The sequence below is a fragment of the Gavialis gangeticus genome, unplaced genomic scaffold (genome assembly GCF_001723915.1).
Source record: "Gavialis gangeticus isolate Ggan-Ray unplaced genomic scaffold, GavGan_comp1, whole genome shotgun sequence".
Classification (NCBI taxonomy): Eukaryota; Metazoa; Chordata; order Crocodylia; family Gavialidae; genus Gavialis; species Gavialis gangeticus.
In genome coordinates this window covers 61,857,917-61,877,014 of record NW_017729025.1, presented here as the reverse complement: position 1 = coordinate 61,877,014, position 19,098 = coordinate 61,857,917, and the positions used below count along the sequence as shown (strand labels likewise).

Sequence of the window (19,098 nt, the reverse complement as noted above, 5' to 3'; positions counted from 1 at the left end):
TCATCTGAGCCCAGTTTTTCTCCTGCCCAGGCAGGGGGTCAGACTTGAAGATCTACAAGGTCCCTTCTGACCCCACTTCTATGATTCTATGAAACAACAACTGTCTGAAATGGAAGCAAAAATAGGTTCCAATTACCTTAGCATGCTTCAGTTCCAGTTCTGCCAGTTCCACCAGATTTTTCCTGAATGCTGCAACTCTTCTTGTTTTAAAGTCTATAAGTTCTGTAGAAAACACAAGTTTGAATCCCATTAAATTAAATGCAATGATGTTATTTAAGTTCTACTTAAGACATAAATATCAAGCTTAAATCTGATCCCACAACCTGGGCACAGAGCTACTGCTGCACTGTTAAAATAAAGAGACACTTTAGGTCATGTCTATAAGGTAAACTTACTGCACTGGCAGTAGCACATGCTGCACTGTTCACAGCAGGCTACATCCTAAAGTAGCTAGCATCTACCTGCATCAGTGCAGCACTCTGGGTAGGCTCACTGCATGGCAGAATGTCTGGGCCAATTAGTCTGTCTGCTAACTAGAGTTTAGACAAAGCCTTAAAGTGCAACTGGGCCATCTTCTCCTAACAACAGCTTTCATATATGCAAAGCTTTTTCAAAGAGAAACAGTAGTTTGGGCACTAAGGGTACTTACACATGTGCGGGGAGCCTGCTCCAACATGCTGAAAATTCAGCACATCAGAGCTGACTTGATTAATTAAGGTCTGCTGGAACACAAACTGACACACTCTGGCAGCCTTGCATGTTGAGTATCAGTGCTGCAGCGTGTCTCCATGCTGAGAAAATGGTGGCAGTAAGCCTTGAAATAAAACACGTTCAATGTGCTTTAATTCAAGGTGCCCTAACACCATTGTCTCAGCATGGGGACATGCTACACCACTGATACACGACACGCGGTCACTATTAATTAGCACAGCTCACTAATTAAAAGCGCCTGGTGCCGCATCAGGAATACATGTAAAAATGCCCTAAATGTTTAAAAGAGTGAATTCCATCTCCCATCCCCACTACTTTCTGTCCAGAGACTCCAAATACGAAGAATCCCTTGGCAGACATGGGATCAAAGCCAGTAAGAGCAGGTGAGACTTAAAAAGACAGAACTTGCTTGAATACTTTCAGGAGCTCTCATCCACCATTTTCTGCGAAAAAATAAGTTTTTCTCCCTCCACCTATGGGCTGCCCCCAACCCTTTCAACTTCTGGTTTATTCCCCAGGGAATGGGGCAGCAGAGAGCAGCCATAGGAGCTGAACAGGAAATTCACAAGACCATGGGATGACACGCAGTACATGAGCACAGTGCAGTAGAGGGGTGGGGCACGCAGCCCAAAAGAGGGGCAGATTCTTTTCTGCAAAGAATCAACTTTGGCAAATGTACAAAGCCAAAGAAATCTAGCTACTGGTGTTGCCAGGTATCTAAGGTGCTGACCAGGGACTAAGTTAAGATAAGGGATGCAAATGTTGGGAGAGAAAACCACTTTTCTAGACCCATCCTAACTGTGAAGAGGAACAGACTCCCAGGACAGATCTCCACACTGAATAGACCCACTTCTTTGGAGGAGCTCCTTCCATCCCCCAAAGTTGCTCCAGTTTGGACCAAACTCCAACAAAACCTCCCTTCACTGTTTCATCTAACTTGACCCAGAGCCACCTGCAAAAAAGTGCTGCTGTCCCAGACAGAGGATAGATGGCCTTGTATGGGGCACTTCAATTGAACCTGAGCTTAGGTTTGGTGTTACTGTTTGGAGTCAGTTACACTATTGTCCAGAGCTGACCAGTTAACAGCCCAAGAGACATGTGCAGCCCCTGAAGGGAGTTAAGCTGCATCCCCCAGACTCCTAGTCTGGAGGCTGCTGCCCCACCACTAACTGCTGCTGCCCTTCTGGGAGTCTCCAGGCTCCCCCATAGGCAATGGAAGGCTGGGGCTAACAGGGCTCAGCTCCCCAAATGTGGAGCAGTGCATAGGGCTGTGGGGCAGCCCAGACAGGTTTCAGGTGACTGCAGCAGGAGTGGGGAGGGACGCACACACAACCAGGATTGCAGCCCAGCATGTGTGACTGGCTACCCAGCACAGCAGGCAAGTATCAGTCTGTCTGTTCTCTGAAGGGAAAGGGGCAGGTCAAGGCCCCCCACATTGAGGGAAGGAGTGAGGCAGAAGCAGGGGCTGGGGTGAATGGGGCCCCAGCTGGGCCCCGTGGTGGGATAATCGAAGCCTGGGCAGTTCATCCAAGGGTGAAGGGGTGCTCCTGCCACTGTGTGCACCCTGGCAGAGGCCTGGGGGGGGCATGTGCTTCCTGATCTGTGCACAGGGTGGAGGCAGCTGCTGCTGCATGCTGGTGCTCTGGGCCCTGCTGCTGGTGCAGCTGCCTTGGAAGCTGCACAATGCCAAGTGCATCCTGCTGCCAGGCGGTCAGGGGGCGTGGCACAGCCCAGTGGCAGTGGGACACACATGGCATCATGCCTCTCCCAAGGCAGCTGCACTGACAGCAAGGCCCAGAGCCCCAGCGCACAGTGGCAGCTGTCTCTGCCCCACACAGATCAGGGGGCATGTGCCCCCTGGACCCCCGGCACCCCTCAACGAGCCGCCCAGGCTCCAACTTTCCCACCACCTGGCCTGGCTGGGGCCCCATTCACCCCTGCCCCTACCCCACTCCCTCCCTAACAGCAGGGGCTTCAATCTGCACCCCCCATGGCCCTTCCCCCACAGGCTTACCTGCTGGTTAGGGTGTACACATATGCATGCGCTCAGTCCCCCCAAATAAGTTTTTCTCCCTCCGCCTATGGGCTGCCCCCAACCCTTTCAACTTCTGGTTTATTCCCCAGGGAATGGGGCAGCAGAGAGCAGCCATTGGAGCTGAACAGGAAATTCACAAGACCATGGGGTGACACAGTACATGAGCACAGTGCAGTAGAGGGGTGGGGCACACAGCCCAAAAGAGGCCACATGTAGCAGTGCATGGGAAACAGCATGGTGTGCCACACATCACTGTAGTGTGGCACTTGAATGGCATAGTATTTGAAAGTTGGACAGCCCTTATATATACCAAAACAAGAAATGGCTAATTTGCATCTTTGCTTTCAGAAAATCCAGCCACTTAATTGTAATATTGGAATCAGAAGGCTCCACTAATCTTGAAGGAAATCTGAATGACCCAAGGTAAGAAGTCACAAATAAATATGTATTATACATCAACAAGGGCCTGTTCAAAAGAAAGCAAAAAACCGATTACAGATAATGTTCAACAAATTAGGGCCATTCAAGTAACCAGAGACAAAGATAGCATGTGATTGTTCAAATACCTTGCTTTGCCGATTCAGATATTTTTTCAAATTTCTGACAACAGAGTTGCTGAGTGGTTTCAGCTTGCAACACATCTTTGTTCTTTGCTCTTGCTTTATCCAATGCCTTGTTAGCATTTTCATAGTCTACTAAGGACCTAGATCTTCTATATAGGAGATCCTGCAAAAACAGAGTAAAATATATATATATATATATTCTACAAATACCTACACTTGGATATTTATATACTGTCATCTCAGATTCATTTTATTCTTCCTTGAGATTATTCTTATTTTAATAAATCTCAACATAGCTATTTTGTTTTTGCAATTTATAAGAATTGCCATACTGGACAGATAACTGGTTCCATACAGCTTAGTGTCCTAACAGTAGCCAACACCACAGTTCAAGTAATGTTTTAAAAAAACCCAGGAATGGATCAACATGGGGAGTTCTACACCCTCCCAGCAGATCAGTAGCAAATTACCATTTTAAGTTATGAATCTGAAAACACGCATGGCCTGAGAAACACTATTTACTTGCATTTTTAATATGGCTGATATAATCACCATTACAACTGTTTTCTGTAAGTAACCGTTGCTTATACATCTTTTCTTCATGACGTTACTGTTTGCTGTCACCAAGCAAATTCTTTTTGGTACTAAATTTGCCTATAATACATTTAATTTAAAATCTGTATTCATGGTTTTAGAGTGCTTGAAATAAGCCATTTATTTTTTAAGTCAGGACACTTAAAGTACAGGTGGTCCTCAGACTTACGACACAATTGGTTCCTGAAAACAGCGTCTTAAGTCTAAACATGGTAACATCGTAATTCGGAACCGATTTTCCCATAGGAACGTTATATATGGGGGGCCTGGTTCCTGAACCAAAGCCCAATACGCTACTTTCACCAAAAAACCCCAGAATTATCAGTTACAGATGAGTAATATAGCTACATTAATGTATTTCCATTGTAAATAACAATCAAATTGATTTGGAAGGACTTCTTTGAGATGACTTTGCTGGACTTTTTGAGGGATTCTTGACTGGAGTCTTCTCAGGAGTCCTGGCTGCAGGTTTTTCTGGAGTCTTGTCTGCTTTCTTAAAGAAAGTGCCCAAGGAAGTTTGGACAGTTGTTCTCCTCTTTTGCTTGTAAGTTTCTCTGTAGCAACTATACCTCTTGGATATGCCCCTATTCACTGATGCAGTGTGTTCAACATTGGGGTCATGTTCCTCAAACAGGGACTTGGCAGCTTCCAAATATTGAAATGCCTCAGCCAACACTTTTGTTGTCAAGACTTTACAAGGAGTCTCTTCACCAGAGGGTGCATCTTCCAAAACAGCCCAGTTTCATTAACCTTGCCGACCACAATACCCACCCTCTTCAATGACTGCAGCCAATGTCTTAGTAAAAGCACAAGCTGCCTCCTCCTCAGCACTGGTAGTTTCACCCGAGACACTGATGTTATGCAAATTGGCCCTGGCTTTAAAATGCATAAACCACCCACTACTTGCATTAAAAGGATCAGCATTAGAACTCTCCCCCTGTTATTTCTTTAGATAATCACAAAAACTCCTAACCTTTTTCTGAATTATGCCTAAATTCACAGGAGCATGGCGTTGATTTTGATCCTCCAGCCAAATGATTAACAGTTTATCAACCTGAACAATAAGTCCAACACGTTGTTTAACTATCATAGTTGATTGTATAGAAGCCAAGCCCTTAACATGTTCTTCAATTCTTACCTTGTCTTTGGATATCCCCCACAATAGTTGTTCAGGGGATATCCAAAGCTCTACCAATTTCAGTTGGCATCTCACTTTTTCCAGACCTCTTAATTATTTCCATTTTTTTTCCATAGTAATTGCTCCACGTTTCTTAGAAACGTCACTTGCACCAGATTTACACTTTTCTGCCATTATTATGGACAAAGACAGACTACATTTTAAGAAAAAGTTTGGAAATGCAAAGATTAATGTAAAAATGGAGTTGGAACAACAACTGAGCACCCTGTGTCAGGGAGATGGGCGGTGCAGTAGATCGGTGCAGGGAAGTGGGCAACACAGCAAACTTGTTTACCAATGTGGCATGGTGCCAGATCAAGCATTGTAAAATTGAAACTGATGTCAAAAAGTTGAAACAGGATGTCAATTTATAAACATCGTAAGTGCTGTTCATCATAACTCGAATATTGTGAAGTCAAGGACTGCCTGTAGTCTGTTGTTTACCGAAGTCATTCCTCCACTACTTCCAACTCCACTAATGAAATAATGCCCTATGGAACAAATACTATAACAAACAGTGCTATGAAATTCTGCTAGTATTACTTCTCAAAATCAAAGTTCTAATGTGATGCTTTTGGGGAGGGAAATCAAGATGGGAAATTCTGGCTTATTCCCTGGATGAGTATCAGTTTACATTGCTTTAGGTATCTCTGCTCTTTCATAAAACGCACTACTTCACTAAAAACAAGTTACAGCAAATTCACCTTAGCAGCTTGAGATTCCCTTAAGTAGTATTTCAGAAGATCAGAAAGTTTAAGATCTTCATCAGCAGAAACCCGGGCCTCTATTTTCTGTTGAGAAAAATAAAATAAAGGAATGTGACAGTATAACTGGACTTCCACTTTTCTTCATTTCTTTGATATTAGTACAACAAACTATTCTCAAAGTAGTAAAATAAACAGTGCCTGCCAGACAGACATTTAAAAAATAAAACAAATGTTCCATGTGTGGCATGATTCAGTAGTCATCTGTGTTTAAAAAAAGCTAACACCAAGTAACTATGCTGTATTTTATTAAAAGCCTGTTTTCTATACTGTTCCCAATTTCAAGGATATATTTAGTATACTGGAACAAAAGGTGGAAAATTGTCAAATTCATTCAGTACAGTGGTGCTCAACCTTTTCCCCCCACGGGCCACATTCGGCAGGTGGTCCTGATCCAGCACCCAGAGAGGGTGCAGTGGGCACTGCCAGGCCATTTAGAGTGGGGATGGGGGGCAGCCCAGCCCGAACCATGACCCATGGAGGGAGTGTGGGAAGGTGACTGATGGGAACATGAACCAGCCCTAACTCAGTCCTCTGAGGACGAAAGGGGGCATGCCTAGTCCCCCAGGAGGAAGGGGACATGGCCCAGCTCAACGTGACCCTACAGCTGGCACAGGAAGGAGGCATGGACTGGCCCCAACCCAGCCCCACAGGGAGGGGAAGGGGGCATGGGCTGGCTGAACCCAGCCCCAATCCAGATATGGAGGGGTGGGGTCATGGCCTAGCCTTGCTGGAGAAAGGGGGCGTAGCACAGCTCAGACTGCCCATGCAGGGCTTGGAGTTTAGGAATTTGGTGAGGGGAGGGGGAAACAAGCAGGGGGAAGGGGTGGCTGTATTAATGGCCACTGTTCCCCCACCATCAAAATTTTCCCAACCCAGGAGGCCCAGAGGCCAGATAACAAGGCTCCATGGGCTGCACCTGGCCCACAGGCGAAAGGTTGAGAACCCCTGACAAAAGGCCTCAAAAAGGAAAATACTGACATTGTTGATCTCAGCAAGAGTATAAACACTTCATCCTAAACTCCATTCCAGTTATTTAAGTCCAGATATTCCTCAAAAATACCAATTCCATTGTGAATGGTCTGGAAAGGTCAAATTGGTAAATCTTTAGCACTAAATATTACTTCAGTGACTCATCCACCTTTGACTACATCCGTGTCTGTGTTCAAAAGGTCTGCTTGCAAAACTAACTTATGAGAAAGCTGTAAATCAAGTCAATGCATGTCCTGAATAAAATGGGTACCTAGTGTACTATTACAGCCAGATGCAGGTAACAGAACACACTACTACATCTACTTGAAAACGCTCCTGATTCTAGAATGTTTTATTATTCTCTGGCTAGGCCAATAGGTTTTAAAAATATTCTCATTTATAGTACATAGTTATTTTTCAGGGTCCTATTAGCATACATTTCCTTCGAACTATTAGATTATGTTCTAGGTCACAACTGCCTCAAAATCTACCCTGTAAGATCGCTATTTTCCTGTAATGCAGTTTTAAATACAAATCATCCTTTTAAGATATGGAGACAACACACATTTCTGCTAGTTTATTGTTAAATTTAAACCTGAAAGGATGGAAGTTTCTTATCTAATTCTTTCAAATGAGAAACTCGTATTTTGGGTCAGAAGGTTAACTATTCTTGCTCATTTAATTTTCTTAAATATTCACATGCAATCATTTTGCTGTGCACATAGCAGTTACTTTAGATATCTTAAAAAGTATAATTTTTTCTTTACATTTGTTCCAAGAGTGCTCAGAGCTATAAGATACAACTCAGACAAAGCAAATAAACAAGGCAGAGTAGACAAGACTCTGGAAAGTCCAGAGAAATTAGTAAGCAGCAACATTATTGTGACTCACTTCCCCAAGAAGTGATCTTGACTCCAGAGAAAAGCTTGGATCCTGCAAAGAGATTTCATATGGGTGCAACAGCCTGCCTACATGGGATAGTTTGTGGGGTTGGGGCTTAAAGAAAGCCCTGTTTAAAAAGAGAAAGTTTCTATTCTATCAGATATCATTAACCAAGCAGCTTTATAACAAAGCCTTCTTAATATTTTTACCCAGTAAAATAAACTATTCCTCCAAAATCCAAAAAGAGGTAACTATACCGTTTCACATACAGCCTAGAAAATCATTGCAAATACTGGTTTCAAAGATTAAACATTTGTGTGTTAAGAAAATAATGTAGTTCATTAGGATTTTAATTGTACTTCTTTTCCTTTTTACAATCATCCATGACAAATACTTGGCATAAAACACCCTCCAAAAGCTGATCAAAGAACCATTAACCCCACGATACTGATTGATAACCACAGTATTTTTCAGCTGTACAAAATCGTGGCATACACCAGGATGAACAATTAAACAGTACTTTTCATGTAAGAAAAGATTTCATAATACGTACCCTTGTTTTGTCAAATAACTCGGATACCTTCAGAAAAAATCTAGGGAAGGAAATGCATGATCAATTAAAAGTTTTCATTACAATGCAAGTCTAATGACGCACTTCCACATTTCTCCTTCAGAAATCAAAGGAATAGGACCTATGCTGAGTGAGAAGTGCCAGCTCAGCAACTGATTATGATTTAAGAAATCCTGGAAGACTGAAGTGACTGATTTCAACTTGCGATACATCTGAAACTGCATTTTTTGCTCAAATGTTATATGTAAGAATTCACAGTTAACTAAGGCTTAACAGGAAAGCAAATCAGGGTTACCAGCTTAAAGACTAAATGGTTCAGAGAGGCATGGGGTATAGGTTGTAGCCATGCTGGTCTAAGGTCATAGGCAGACAAGGTTATTTGGGTGAATCTGGTATCTTTTATTGGACCAACTTAAATAGCTGTAAAAAAATTTTAGCAAGCTTTCAGGCTTAAAAAAACCCAGCCCAGCCTCTGGCTTTACTATTCATTCCATCCAGGAAGAGCACACACCAACTGCAGAGACTTCCTTAGCCTGATGAAGGGTTTTTAAACCCAAAAGCTTGCGACAAAAATTTTCCAACTATTTAACCTGGCCTAATAAAATGTATCAGATTCACCCAAAGAACCTTGTCAGAGAGGCATAAGCTTTCATAGGCAACAGCCTACTTCATTAGATGCTATGGTACTATGGTTTGCTATTTCTTTAAAGAAAAAAGAAACATGGGAACACTTGCTCAAGGATTGCCTTTGCTTTGTATAAAAACCTGAACTGTTGTACAAAATTCTCTGTACAAAATCCACACCGTTATCTTTTTAGCAGTCTTTCACTATTATCAGAAGCTCATGGCATGTGGTTTAGTGCAAAGAGTGAAGTTAATTCAAAGCTATGGTGCAGGCTCTGTTCAGGCTTCTGGACCTTGGGAAGTCTGAGCAAAAATGTAGTACCATCCACATTGGATAAGACAATGTAAAGAAGGAAAGCTTCTTAGTGGATTTAGCCAGGAACCTAGACTGCCTCAAGTCATAAATGAAACAATTTGCCAGCTGCAATTTGGAGTTTAAACAGACTGATCAAAAAAGTCAAGATTTGGTAGAAAGCAAAGGAGACCTATCACCACAATTAGTGGTGTGCTGCATTACCAGAACTGATGTGACCTGACAAATACACCAGCGTTAACTTTTCTGTAGAGATCCGCCTCCCTGCAGTAACATCCAAGTCCTATCTGTCCAGTTACGCTGCTATTTTCAAAATGTTTTCCTAACATTTTTTAACTGCTTAAGTTTGCAACATATTCAATTAGGCTTTAGTCCAAAGTACCACTACACTGCTCGATACATCGGACTATGGTACTAAAACCTTGAAAGGGAAGAAGTCTCTATAGGTACACATATATTGTTTTCAATTCTTAACAGAACAGGGCTGTCCAACTGGTGACCAGTAGACCTCGTGAGGCCCCCCATGGGTTAAACACGCAGCCCCCAAGCTGCTGATCTGGTTGCTGCACACCACACTGCTCCATGTAGCTTCTGCTGCCTGGGCTTCTGGGCTCCCCCTGCCTCCTCCAGCTTTTGATGCCTAACCCAACCCTGGGGGCAGGGCTGAGGGAGCCCACAGCTACGTGGCGTGGAGCCCTGCACAGTGCAGCACTGACAAAGTACAGCAGGGCACCTGCTGTGCAGCACAGCAAGAGGGACCCATGTGGTGCAACATGCAGGGCATGGGGGTGCTGGGACAGTAGGAGGGGTACACACACACCCATGGTGCAGGGGTGGTTTGCACAGTGTGTACAGTACAAGCAGAGGTTGCACATCCCCGTAGTAAGGGATGAGATCCACAGAAGGCATGGCCAGCAGTGAAGTAGCCAGGCCTTAAGAGATCATCTTTCATGATCTCCATGCAGCGAGTATTCACAAATGTTTCCACATCAGATGTATCCATACTTGCTTGTACATATTCATGCTTTTGCAAATAAGTACAAGAGCAGCTGTGTATTTTAAAATCATGGTTTTACTTTCAGAGTCTCTTCCTGTTTTAGAAGGACTGCTCCGTTTTCTCATTTATTAATAATTTTTTAAAAATTATTATTTATATAATCCCAAATATTCCAAGAAACAGCTTTTTTTTTTTTTTTTTTTTTATAACTTCTTGTGATATTAAAAGACTTTCACAATATGGAAATGAAACATGGACAAGGATGAGAAAGAAACTACTATTTTGGATATAAAAGTCTAATACAGCCATTCATTTTTTTAATCAAAGTGCAATGGACACATGCAGGTGACAACTGACACTGTTGTGTAGCAATTTGTCCTGTAATTTATCACAATTAACAGAATCTTACTTGCATATATCTGTGGAGTCTAGCGTTCCTAACGTGTATAATGAAGAACCAATTCTATTATAATCATCCGCAACATCTAGAAAGAAAGAAAAAAAGAAGATGCTTACATTCAACATTCCATTCTTTCTTTTTAAAAAAAATTCTAAAAAGCATGCAGTTCTCTTTTTGAAAAGTACCTGATTTTAAAGAAATGTCTCCCCAAACTCAAATAATAGTTATAAGCTTGCTGCAGAAATTACTAAGTGAAATTTGGCCATGTTATATGCAGGTCTGGAAGGTGACTGGAGGATCACAATGGGCCTGCCCTTCTGATCATGAAGTCATTAAGTATTAATACAGTTTTTATTGAGTAACATCTCAAAGGTGCAATGTTGCAGAAGATGAGTCTTATCTTTCATATGAGGCAGTGTCCTATGAAGTCAATTGTTCTATATTGGAGACTGTACTCCAAAATAAATCCAATTTGAAAATATCACTGTCAGAGCACTGAAAAGTAAGTCCCTAAATGTATTAAATTCACCAATTTGAACAGAAGCTGTAAATTTGGGTACAACTTACTGCCTGTATGTGGTACTTTGTCAGGTATTAACAAGCTTTGTTGGCTTAACTCTTTCAAAAAACCTTTATCTGGCAGAATTGCTGGTTTACAGATAAAACATTTATTTTAATTACCATATTTACTCAACTTGAAGACAAACCTGAATTTAAGATGAACCCCTAATAATTAGATTCTACACAAGGAAAAAATTTAATTTGGTATTATTTTTATAAACAGACCTACTGACAAAAACTATAGCAATACCAATTAGTCATACATTCAACATTAGCTTCAATTAAATTCAAACATGAATTCATGCTTAATCTACATTAGGTTTTGTTCAGAACCTGGTGAATGCTACTCCCTTCTTAGATCCGGCAAATTAGGACTGGTCACTTTCACGTGCATCCTCACTCTCACACTTCACTCCATCTTCCCACAAAACATCATCTTCAGTTCCATCCATGGCATTGGATATACAGCACTTCTTGAAGTATTTAATAATAGATTCTGAAGATATCTTTCCCCAGTAAGTTGGAATCCTTTGGCAAAGCAGTGCTATGGTTGGCTTCTTAATCTTTCCACCAGGTGTAAGTACATGGTTCCCTGCCAAAAGCCAGTCTGAGTACTGACATTGTAAATGGTCCTTAAAGGGCTTATTCACCATGACATCCAATACCCGGAGTTGAGATGTCATGACTACAAGATCACAATTCATTGACTTTTTGCTTTCCCATCAAGCATTAAATGCTCTCTGACACTAACATTCCTCTTCTCTTTAGCAGTGCCCCAGGTCTCCATTTCCACACAACATCTAATCAGTCATTCATCAGTTCACTTGACATCCATCCTTGTTCCTGGCATCTAACCACTATTCCTGCTGGCAACTTCTATTTTGGCAGAGTTTTACATTTCAAAATCACATTGAGTTGCAATTTTCTCCGATCTGCCAATACTACTAAGATCAGTGTAATTTGTGATTTTTCATTTCTTACATTTCTCAGAATTATGGATTTTTTACCTCTCTCATGGATAGTGACATTACTCAGCATGTCAAAATAGACTAGAGTAGGTCTCATCAGGATTACCTGTCTTGCCCAGCAGGTAATCACAAGTTTTCCATAGCCCAATAAAATACCACTGGAATCAAACAAGTTGTATGCTGAAGTCTGATGTTAGCTTTTGTGCAAATGATGTTCTTCATCTCAGGGCTAAGCCACTGTCACATCATTCAGATATGCCACCCACTATTTGCTTTGAATTTTTGAAGAGGAATGTTCAATTTCTTTGCTATTTCCAATGCCTTGAGTCAAAGTACTTCATGGATGATTGGCATTCCTTCCTTTCTTTATTCTTGAACATACTTGAGCACTTGCTTATCAATTTCAGGAAAGCGACCTTGTTCTGGACTCCCAAATGTTCTCCATGTAGACTTAGCCTTCTTGCATTTTCCTTTTCATTGTCTCCATTGACACACACTTGATTCAGTAACGTTACACTTCCTTCCTGCCTCTCAGTTACTTGTTACCTTATAACCTCCATTTTAAAGTCCGCACCATAGCTGCACCTCATTTCTTTTGGTATCTTCGCATTTGTACTGCTGCTTCCTTTTGCTTCTACATGGTCTGTCATAAGGGTTTCCCTGCTGCCACTCACGCCATAGGATTTACTATGGGTTTCTGTTTTTAAATTCTGACCACTCAGTGGTGATCTCAGGCTCTATAATCTGCTACTTTCCCTGCTACTCTGCCAAGTGCTCCCTTGCCACCTGCCCCTCTACTGGGTACCTTGCTGTCACTTGCCTCACTGTTGTTGGATGCCTCGTCGTATGCTGAGTCCCTTGTCACACACTGAGCTCTGAGAGCTCAAGCAGCTAGTGCTGGAGCAACCCAGTACACAAAGGGACCAGCCCAGGCTGTCAGCGTGTGATGAGTTGCACCAGCACACTTCACTGGGGCAGCAGCAACTTAGCACATGCTGAACAGAAACCCCACACACTCTGGGAACGCTGCCGGGTCATTTTGAGCTGTGTGGGGTTTGCAGCCAGAAGGTACCAAAGCAACTTGGCATAGGCAGGAAATAGTTTCAAGTGACCCTGCACATTGAAGAAAGCTCTAGCACACTGCGCATTTTCTGGTTTCAGTTAAGTTGTATGCGATTATAAGATAAGGCTTGATTTTCCCCATGTTGAATGGGGTGGAACCTTATCTTATAATCAAGTAAATACAGTAATAAAAGTAAAACTATTGTAGCTGTGGTTCAACATTAAACCAATTAAGCTGGTGTGTTGAAAATAGTTCAACTGCACATTATTAATGCACATGGATGCCAGTGAAGCTCTTTTCTTGCAAGTACCAGACCTGATTTCAAAAATCATTTTTGTAAAGAAAGGCTGGACACCAAGGTTGAATGCAAGCCACTTGAGAAGCAGCTGCCTAATGTGGACAGGTATTCACATCATGTAAATGGCATTAGTTTGCCACATGCTATTGATTTTTAAATTAAATGCACCACTTATGAGGAATTAAGCATACCTTTCATCTCTGAAATACTGTTAGCTCAGCTGTACCTCCCTGTTAGCACCCAATTAAGGCTGGTTACATTGTTATGAACAGGGACCTGAGTTTTCCACTTCCCACAGAAAAACAGAGTAAATCGTGGATTTTACCTTTTACCAGAGGCAAACACGAATTTCTCGTTTAACAAGAGAAACCTTGGGATTCTGCCATTTTGTAGTGAGCTCCCTGCCACCTGGCAGAGTTCCAGCCTGCAGGGAGCTAGAGGGGGGTGGGAGGAAGGCAGTGAGACAGGGAGCTCTGTATGCATGTTCATGCATATGGCCCTGGGTAGCCTGCAAGGTAGAGCAGTTCCAGCAAGTAAGTGGGGAAGGAGATGGGGATTGAGGCCCCTGTAGGGAGGGCCCTGGACAGGACTGGGACTGCTGCCCAGCCGGGTGAGGCTTGGGGCCTGGGGCCACAATGCACAGCTGCAGGGCCCCAGCAGGGAGCAGGATGTGGCCATGGGTGGCCCTCCTTCACATGGGGCTGCAGTGAGAGCAGCAGTGCAGGACTGTGCCCCTTAAAGCAGCAGCAGGTGCAGGGGGCACATCACCAAAGCAGCAGGGGGTGGGAGGGGGGAGAGCTTGCAGCAGCAAGGAGATCCCTGCACAGCTCCACTGTCCTCAGCTGTGCCGGATCATGCACAGTGGGCTGCAGAGGCCCCAGGGTAGGGAAGCAGGACAGGAACTTGAGCCCACAGCCTGCACCTGCCCTGTGTACACATCTGGGGGGTGCAGGTCCCCCAGGAGTGCACACAGCAGCACGGAACCGCCCCACCCGAGCCCACAGCAGGCAGCAGGGGATAGCAGGGGCAGGGGGCTGCAGACCCAGGTCCACAGCCCTAGCAGCTATGGGACCCCTCCAGCAGGGCTGGGGGAGCAAGGGCTGTGGGTGGAGGGTGAGGGGCAGCAGCAAGGCTGTGGGGACGGGGAGCGAGAGGCAGGAGCAGGGCCAGGGGGCCGTGGGGGGCTTTGTTAGACTTTGGGGTTTTTATGAGATAATTTGTGATTTTTTAGCAGAGGATTTGGTATTTATCAGGGAAAACCAGGATCCCTGGTTATAAAAGGCCCCAATAAAAGCAATCAATCAAGCAGCTGCCTACAGTTTGTCTTAAATAGCTGCAATGCTCTAGTTTTTCAAGCCACAGGTAGGCTAGCTCAGTGTAGAGTAGTGATCATCAAGCACCAACTGACAGGCTTATGGGATCAGTCAGTCACTGAACACATCACCACTTTCCTGGTTGTCACATGAGCTTGCCATATGCAAAACTAGAGGCCATATCACTGTGGGTACAGGCAGAAAGTAGAGCAGGGTTGCACCTTAAGAGACTAAATGGTTCAGTGAGGCATAAGCTTTCACAAGCAACAACCTACTTCATTAGATGCTAAAAGTGTAGGTATACACTAGAAAAAAATACAATATTTACATAGCTATTTTGTTCACTTTATACTATGAATCTTACAAATGAATTTATACCAAGGAAGAGAAGTATAACTACTCTAGTGATAAGGTTACAGACAATAAGCTTGGACCTTTGCATTATAGCCTCTGAGAAATAAAGTTAAAAAATTGACTCATTTAATCTCAAGAATACAGGAAGATTAATACCCATTCTTGTTCTAATAGTGCTTCATTACAGTGTGAAGGAAGGATTCTGTAGCACAGACCTTCTTTCAGGCATACTGTACATCAGGTCTTATACAAGTCTTAATCGGGTACTCAAGGACCCAATCCAAAAAATTGATGCCACGCTTTAGACACGGCACGAAAATGAATAGAATACAAGAAAGCTAGGGATTTTGATTAAAATGGAAGATAGAGACAGGAGTTTGGGGACACAGGGCTCATCTCTGTGACAGATCAGAACAACATGGCTCTCACTAACCCCTAGTACTGATAACTGAAGAATGTAATTTTCAGATAATGAATGTCTCAGAGTCTGAACCAGGGCCCCAGTGAGCTTTTCAAATACCACTCTCTGATTTCGTTACAAGGGAGGCTCAAACAGAAGGTATATGGAGCAAACCCTGATTACTGGCAGATAAGCAGAAACGGACACCTTATGCATTAGAGGACAGAAGGCCATAATGCTGGATGAAGCTATAGCAGAAAGCCCAAAACCACAAGTGATGAAGATTACTTCCATTCCGAGCTGCTCAAGATAAGTTCTCCCATTTTATTAAGTAGTAAAATCATACAGTTGGACTTCTACAAAATATGCAACACAGAGTTCCCAACAATCCAGAGATTTAGCGCAGAGATTAAAAAGGACTTAAGAAGTTTGGGTGAAGAATCTCACTCTGATTGAAACAAGAGATCTGGGATACCAAGATGAAGGATTTGAAGTTCTGATCTCTGTCACAGGATATACAAGAACAGAATCTGGATAACTCAAGTCAGAAATAACAACACCCTCAAGCCTTGACCAATATGCTGTCCTTCAGCAATAAAGTTCTCACAGATGTGAAGTCTCAGAAGTCCAAGAAATCTTCATGTTGATGTCTGATTATAAAAAGATATTTGTGTCTATCTGACATCTGAGAAACAGAACAGTATAACATTTTCCCAGGGCAGAGGACATGCTCAAAAGACTAAACTCCTCTCAGCTAGCTGGCTGCAAAGAAATGCAGATGGTCCTTTCCCCAATTCTTTCCTAGAGAAGTAGTGCTACTTTAGGATGTACCCCTGTCACCAAACTTTATAATCTCAAATTTGAACAGGACCAGGGACTTCAATGCCACTTCTGCCAGGCCTCAAAGCAGCAACTCACTCCAAGAGAATCTTTGGTATCAACATGCCTTCCAGTTCTACCAGATCACACAACACATTTTTCAAGTGTTTATTCCTTCAGAAAGCATTCAAAAGATGGCCCTCTTCCTTTTCACATTTCATAGCAAAATGAAAGATTAAACATCTATCAAGACTGTAAATTTTCACAAGTTATAATTGGTGACTAGCATAGAAATTTGTCATCGGAGAGCCCATCCTGAAGGGAACGGAGGGTCCTATCTGCCGACCCAACCCCATGGCACAGGAGGTCTGCTACCTGCCTGGGGCTCAGATTCAGGACGTCACAGAGAGGATCCTGGCCTTCATTCGACCCTCAGACCAGTACCCCATGGTCCTAATCCATGTGGAAACAAATGACGTGGCCAGGGGCAACCCAGACCACATCATGAAAGACTATAAGGCCTTGGGGGCCAAGCTCACGGACACGGGGGCACAGGTGGTATTCTCCTCTATTCTCCCAGTAAGTAGACGTGGACAGCGTCATGAGGTCTGCATCAATGAGGTCAACTGGAAGCTTCAGAGTTGGTGCCACCAAGCAGGCCTCAGGTTCCTGGACAACAACCTGCATTTTTGTGCAGGGGGCACACTCAGGTGGGACAGGTTTCACTTCTCCCCTAAAGGCAAACGTGTCTTCTCTTCCAGGTTGGCTGATCTCATATGGCATGCTTTAAACTAACTTTGCTGGGGGGTGGGGCCACAGGAGGACACCTTCCAGCCAAGACAGGGGACAAGCACAAGAGGTACCCAGGTAAGGAACAAGGACAGTCCTAGGAATCCGGAGGGCGGGGGGGAAGGCATGCACCGATAGGAGGCCTTAAGTGCCTTTACACTAATGCTCAAAGTATGGGGAATAAACAGGAGGAGCTCGCCCTCCAGATAACTGGCACAAACCCAGACATAGTAGGGTTCACTGAAACCTGGTGGGATTCAACACATGATTAGGCAGTAAACATTAGGGGCCACAGACTATACAGGTGGGGCAGAACAGGGAGGAAAGGCAGGGGAGTGGCACTCTACGTCAAAGAGCAGCACATGTCCTCAACTAACATGATGGGGTCAGAGGAGGGGCAGGCTGAAGTGCTCTGGGTCAGAATACAAGGGGGTCATGGGGAAAGGGACTTAATGGTGGGTGTCTACTACAGACCACCTAACCGGGGAAGAGCTGGACCAGGAATTCTTGGGTCAGCTCGCAGAGGCAGTTAAGTCAAGAGATGTGGTCATCATGGGTGATCTAAACTACATGGACATTTGCTGGCAGGGGGAGTCAGCCAGGGCTGACTGCTCACATAGGTTCCTTGCTGGGATACAAGACCTCCACCTAACCCAGGAGGTGCAGAGTCCCACCAGGGGGAAATGCCTTGCTGGACCTGGTCCTGGCCACAGGCGATGACCAGATGAGGGGACACCAGGTCCTCGACCACCTAGGTGATAGTAATCATCACCTACTGGAATTCACCATCCAGCATAGGGTGTCAAGGGCCTGCAGCAAGGCAGTAGCCCTTGACTTCAGGAGGGCCAACTACAATGAGTTGAGAAGATTGGTAGGAGAGGCACTGCAGTTCCAAAGAGTAGGGGAACTAGGTGTCCAAGCCAAGTGGTGGTTCCTTAAGGAGACAATCCTCCAAGCCCAAGGGGTAACAGTCCCAACGCGAGTCAAAGGGGTAAGAGTGCTCAAAAGCCCCCTTGGCTCACCAAAGGCATTCAGGAATGTCTGAAAGCCAAAAAGGTGGTATACATCCAGTGGAAGGGTGGGGGCTATCACCAAAGGGGAATATACCTCCATTGCAAGAGTATGTGGGGAGGCTGTTAGGAAGGCTAAGGCAGAGATGGAACTAGGGCTAACAAGAAGGATCAAGGACAACAAAAAGTCCTTTTTTAAATACATAGGGAGCAAAAAGAAGGCACCAGGCAACATGGGGCCCCTGCAGAATATGCTTGGCAATCTGGTGGTTGCACCAGATTAAAAAAAAAAAAAAAACAGACCTTTTTAACAAGTTCTTTGCCTCCATTTTTCTGAGTAGAAACCAGGATTTCATCCTGTATCCTGGTGGGGGAGGACTCAAGGAGCAACTCCGCCAGGCTCAGGGTCAGGGAGGACCAATGTAGGGAACTTGTGGAGGGGCTGGACATGTTCAAATCAGCAGGTCCAGATGTTCTCCACCCCAGGGACTGAGGGAATTGGCAGGAGTCATCGCAGGGCCCCTGGCACAGCTTTACAAGCGCTCGTGGTGCTCTGGCCAGGTGCCAGAAGACTGGAAGAAGGCCAATGTGGACCTCATTTTCAAAAAAGGGAGGAGGGAGGACCCTGGCAACTACAGGGACCTGAGCAGATCATCAAGTCCAACCCCCTGCCATGGGCAGGAAAGAATGCTGGGGTCAAACGACCCTGGCTAGGTGATTGTCTAGCCTCCTTCTGAAGACCCCCAGAGTAGGAGCGAGCACCACTTCCCTTGGAAGTTGGTTCCAGATCCTAGCCACCCTGACTGTGAAGTAGTGCCTCCTGATATCTAGCCTGAATCTACTCTCCATCAACTTATGGCCGTTATTCCTTGTTACTCCCAGTAGTGCTTGGGAGAAGAGGAGGAACATTGCCTGCTGGT

The 19,098-nt window shown here is 44.1% G+C and overlaps 1 protein-coding gene and 1 long non-coding RNA gene across 2 annotated transcripts in view; one reads left to right on the top strand and one right to left on the bottom strand.

Moving 5' to 3' along the window:
* The window catches only part of SNX6 (sorting nexin 6), a 42,596-nt gene that overhangs the window by 6,735 nt on the left and 16,763 nt on the right, over positions 1–19,098 (bottom strand). Inside the window, exons 6-11 of the mRNA XM_019518902.1 lie at positions 10,613–10,688; positions 8,252–8,291; positions 7,708–7,749; positions 5,785–5,871; positions 3,313–3,472; positions 137–222 (exon numbers count right to left, since the gene is read on the bottom strand). Coding sequence (XP_019374447.1) covers positions 137–222; positions 3,313–3,472; positions 5,785–5,871; positions 7,708–7,749; positions 8,252–8,291; positions 10,613–10,688 — 491 coding nt within the window. The remainder of the gene's footprint in view (positions 1–136; positions 223–3,312; positions 3,473–5,784; positions 5,872–7,707; positions 7,750–8,251; positions 8,292–10,612; positions 10,689–19,098) is intronic.
* LOC109298674 overlaps positions 17,211–19,098 on the top strand; it is a 21,904-nt gene continuing 20,016 nt past the window's right edge. Inside the window, exon 1 of the long non-coding RNA XR_002097674.1 lies at positions 17,211–17,246. This is a non-coding gene — a long non-coding RNA (uncharacterized LOC109298674). The remainder of the gene's footprint in view (positions 17,247–19,098) is intronic.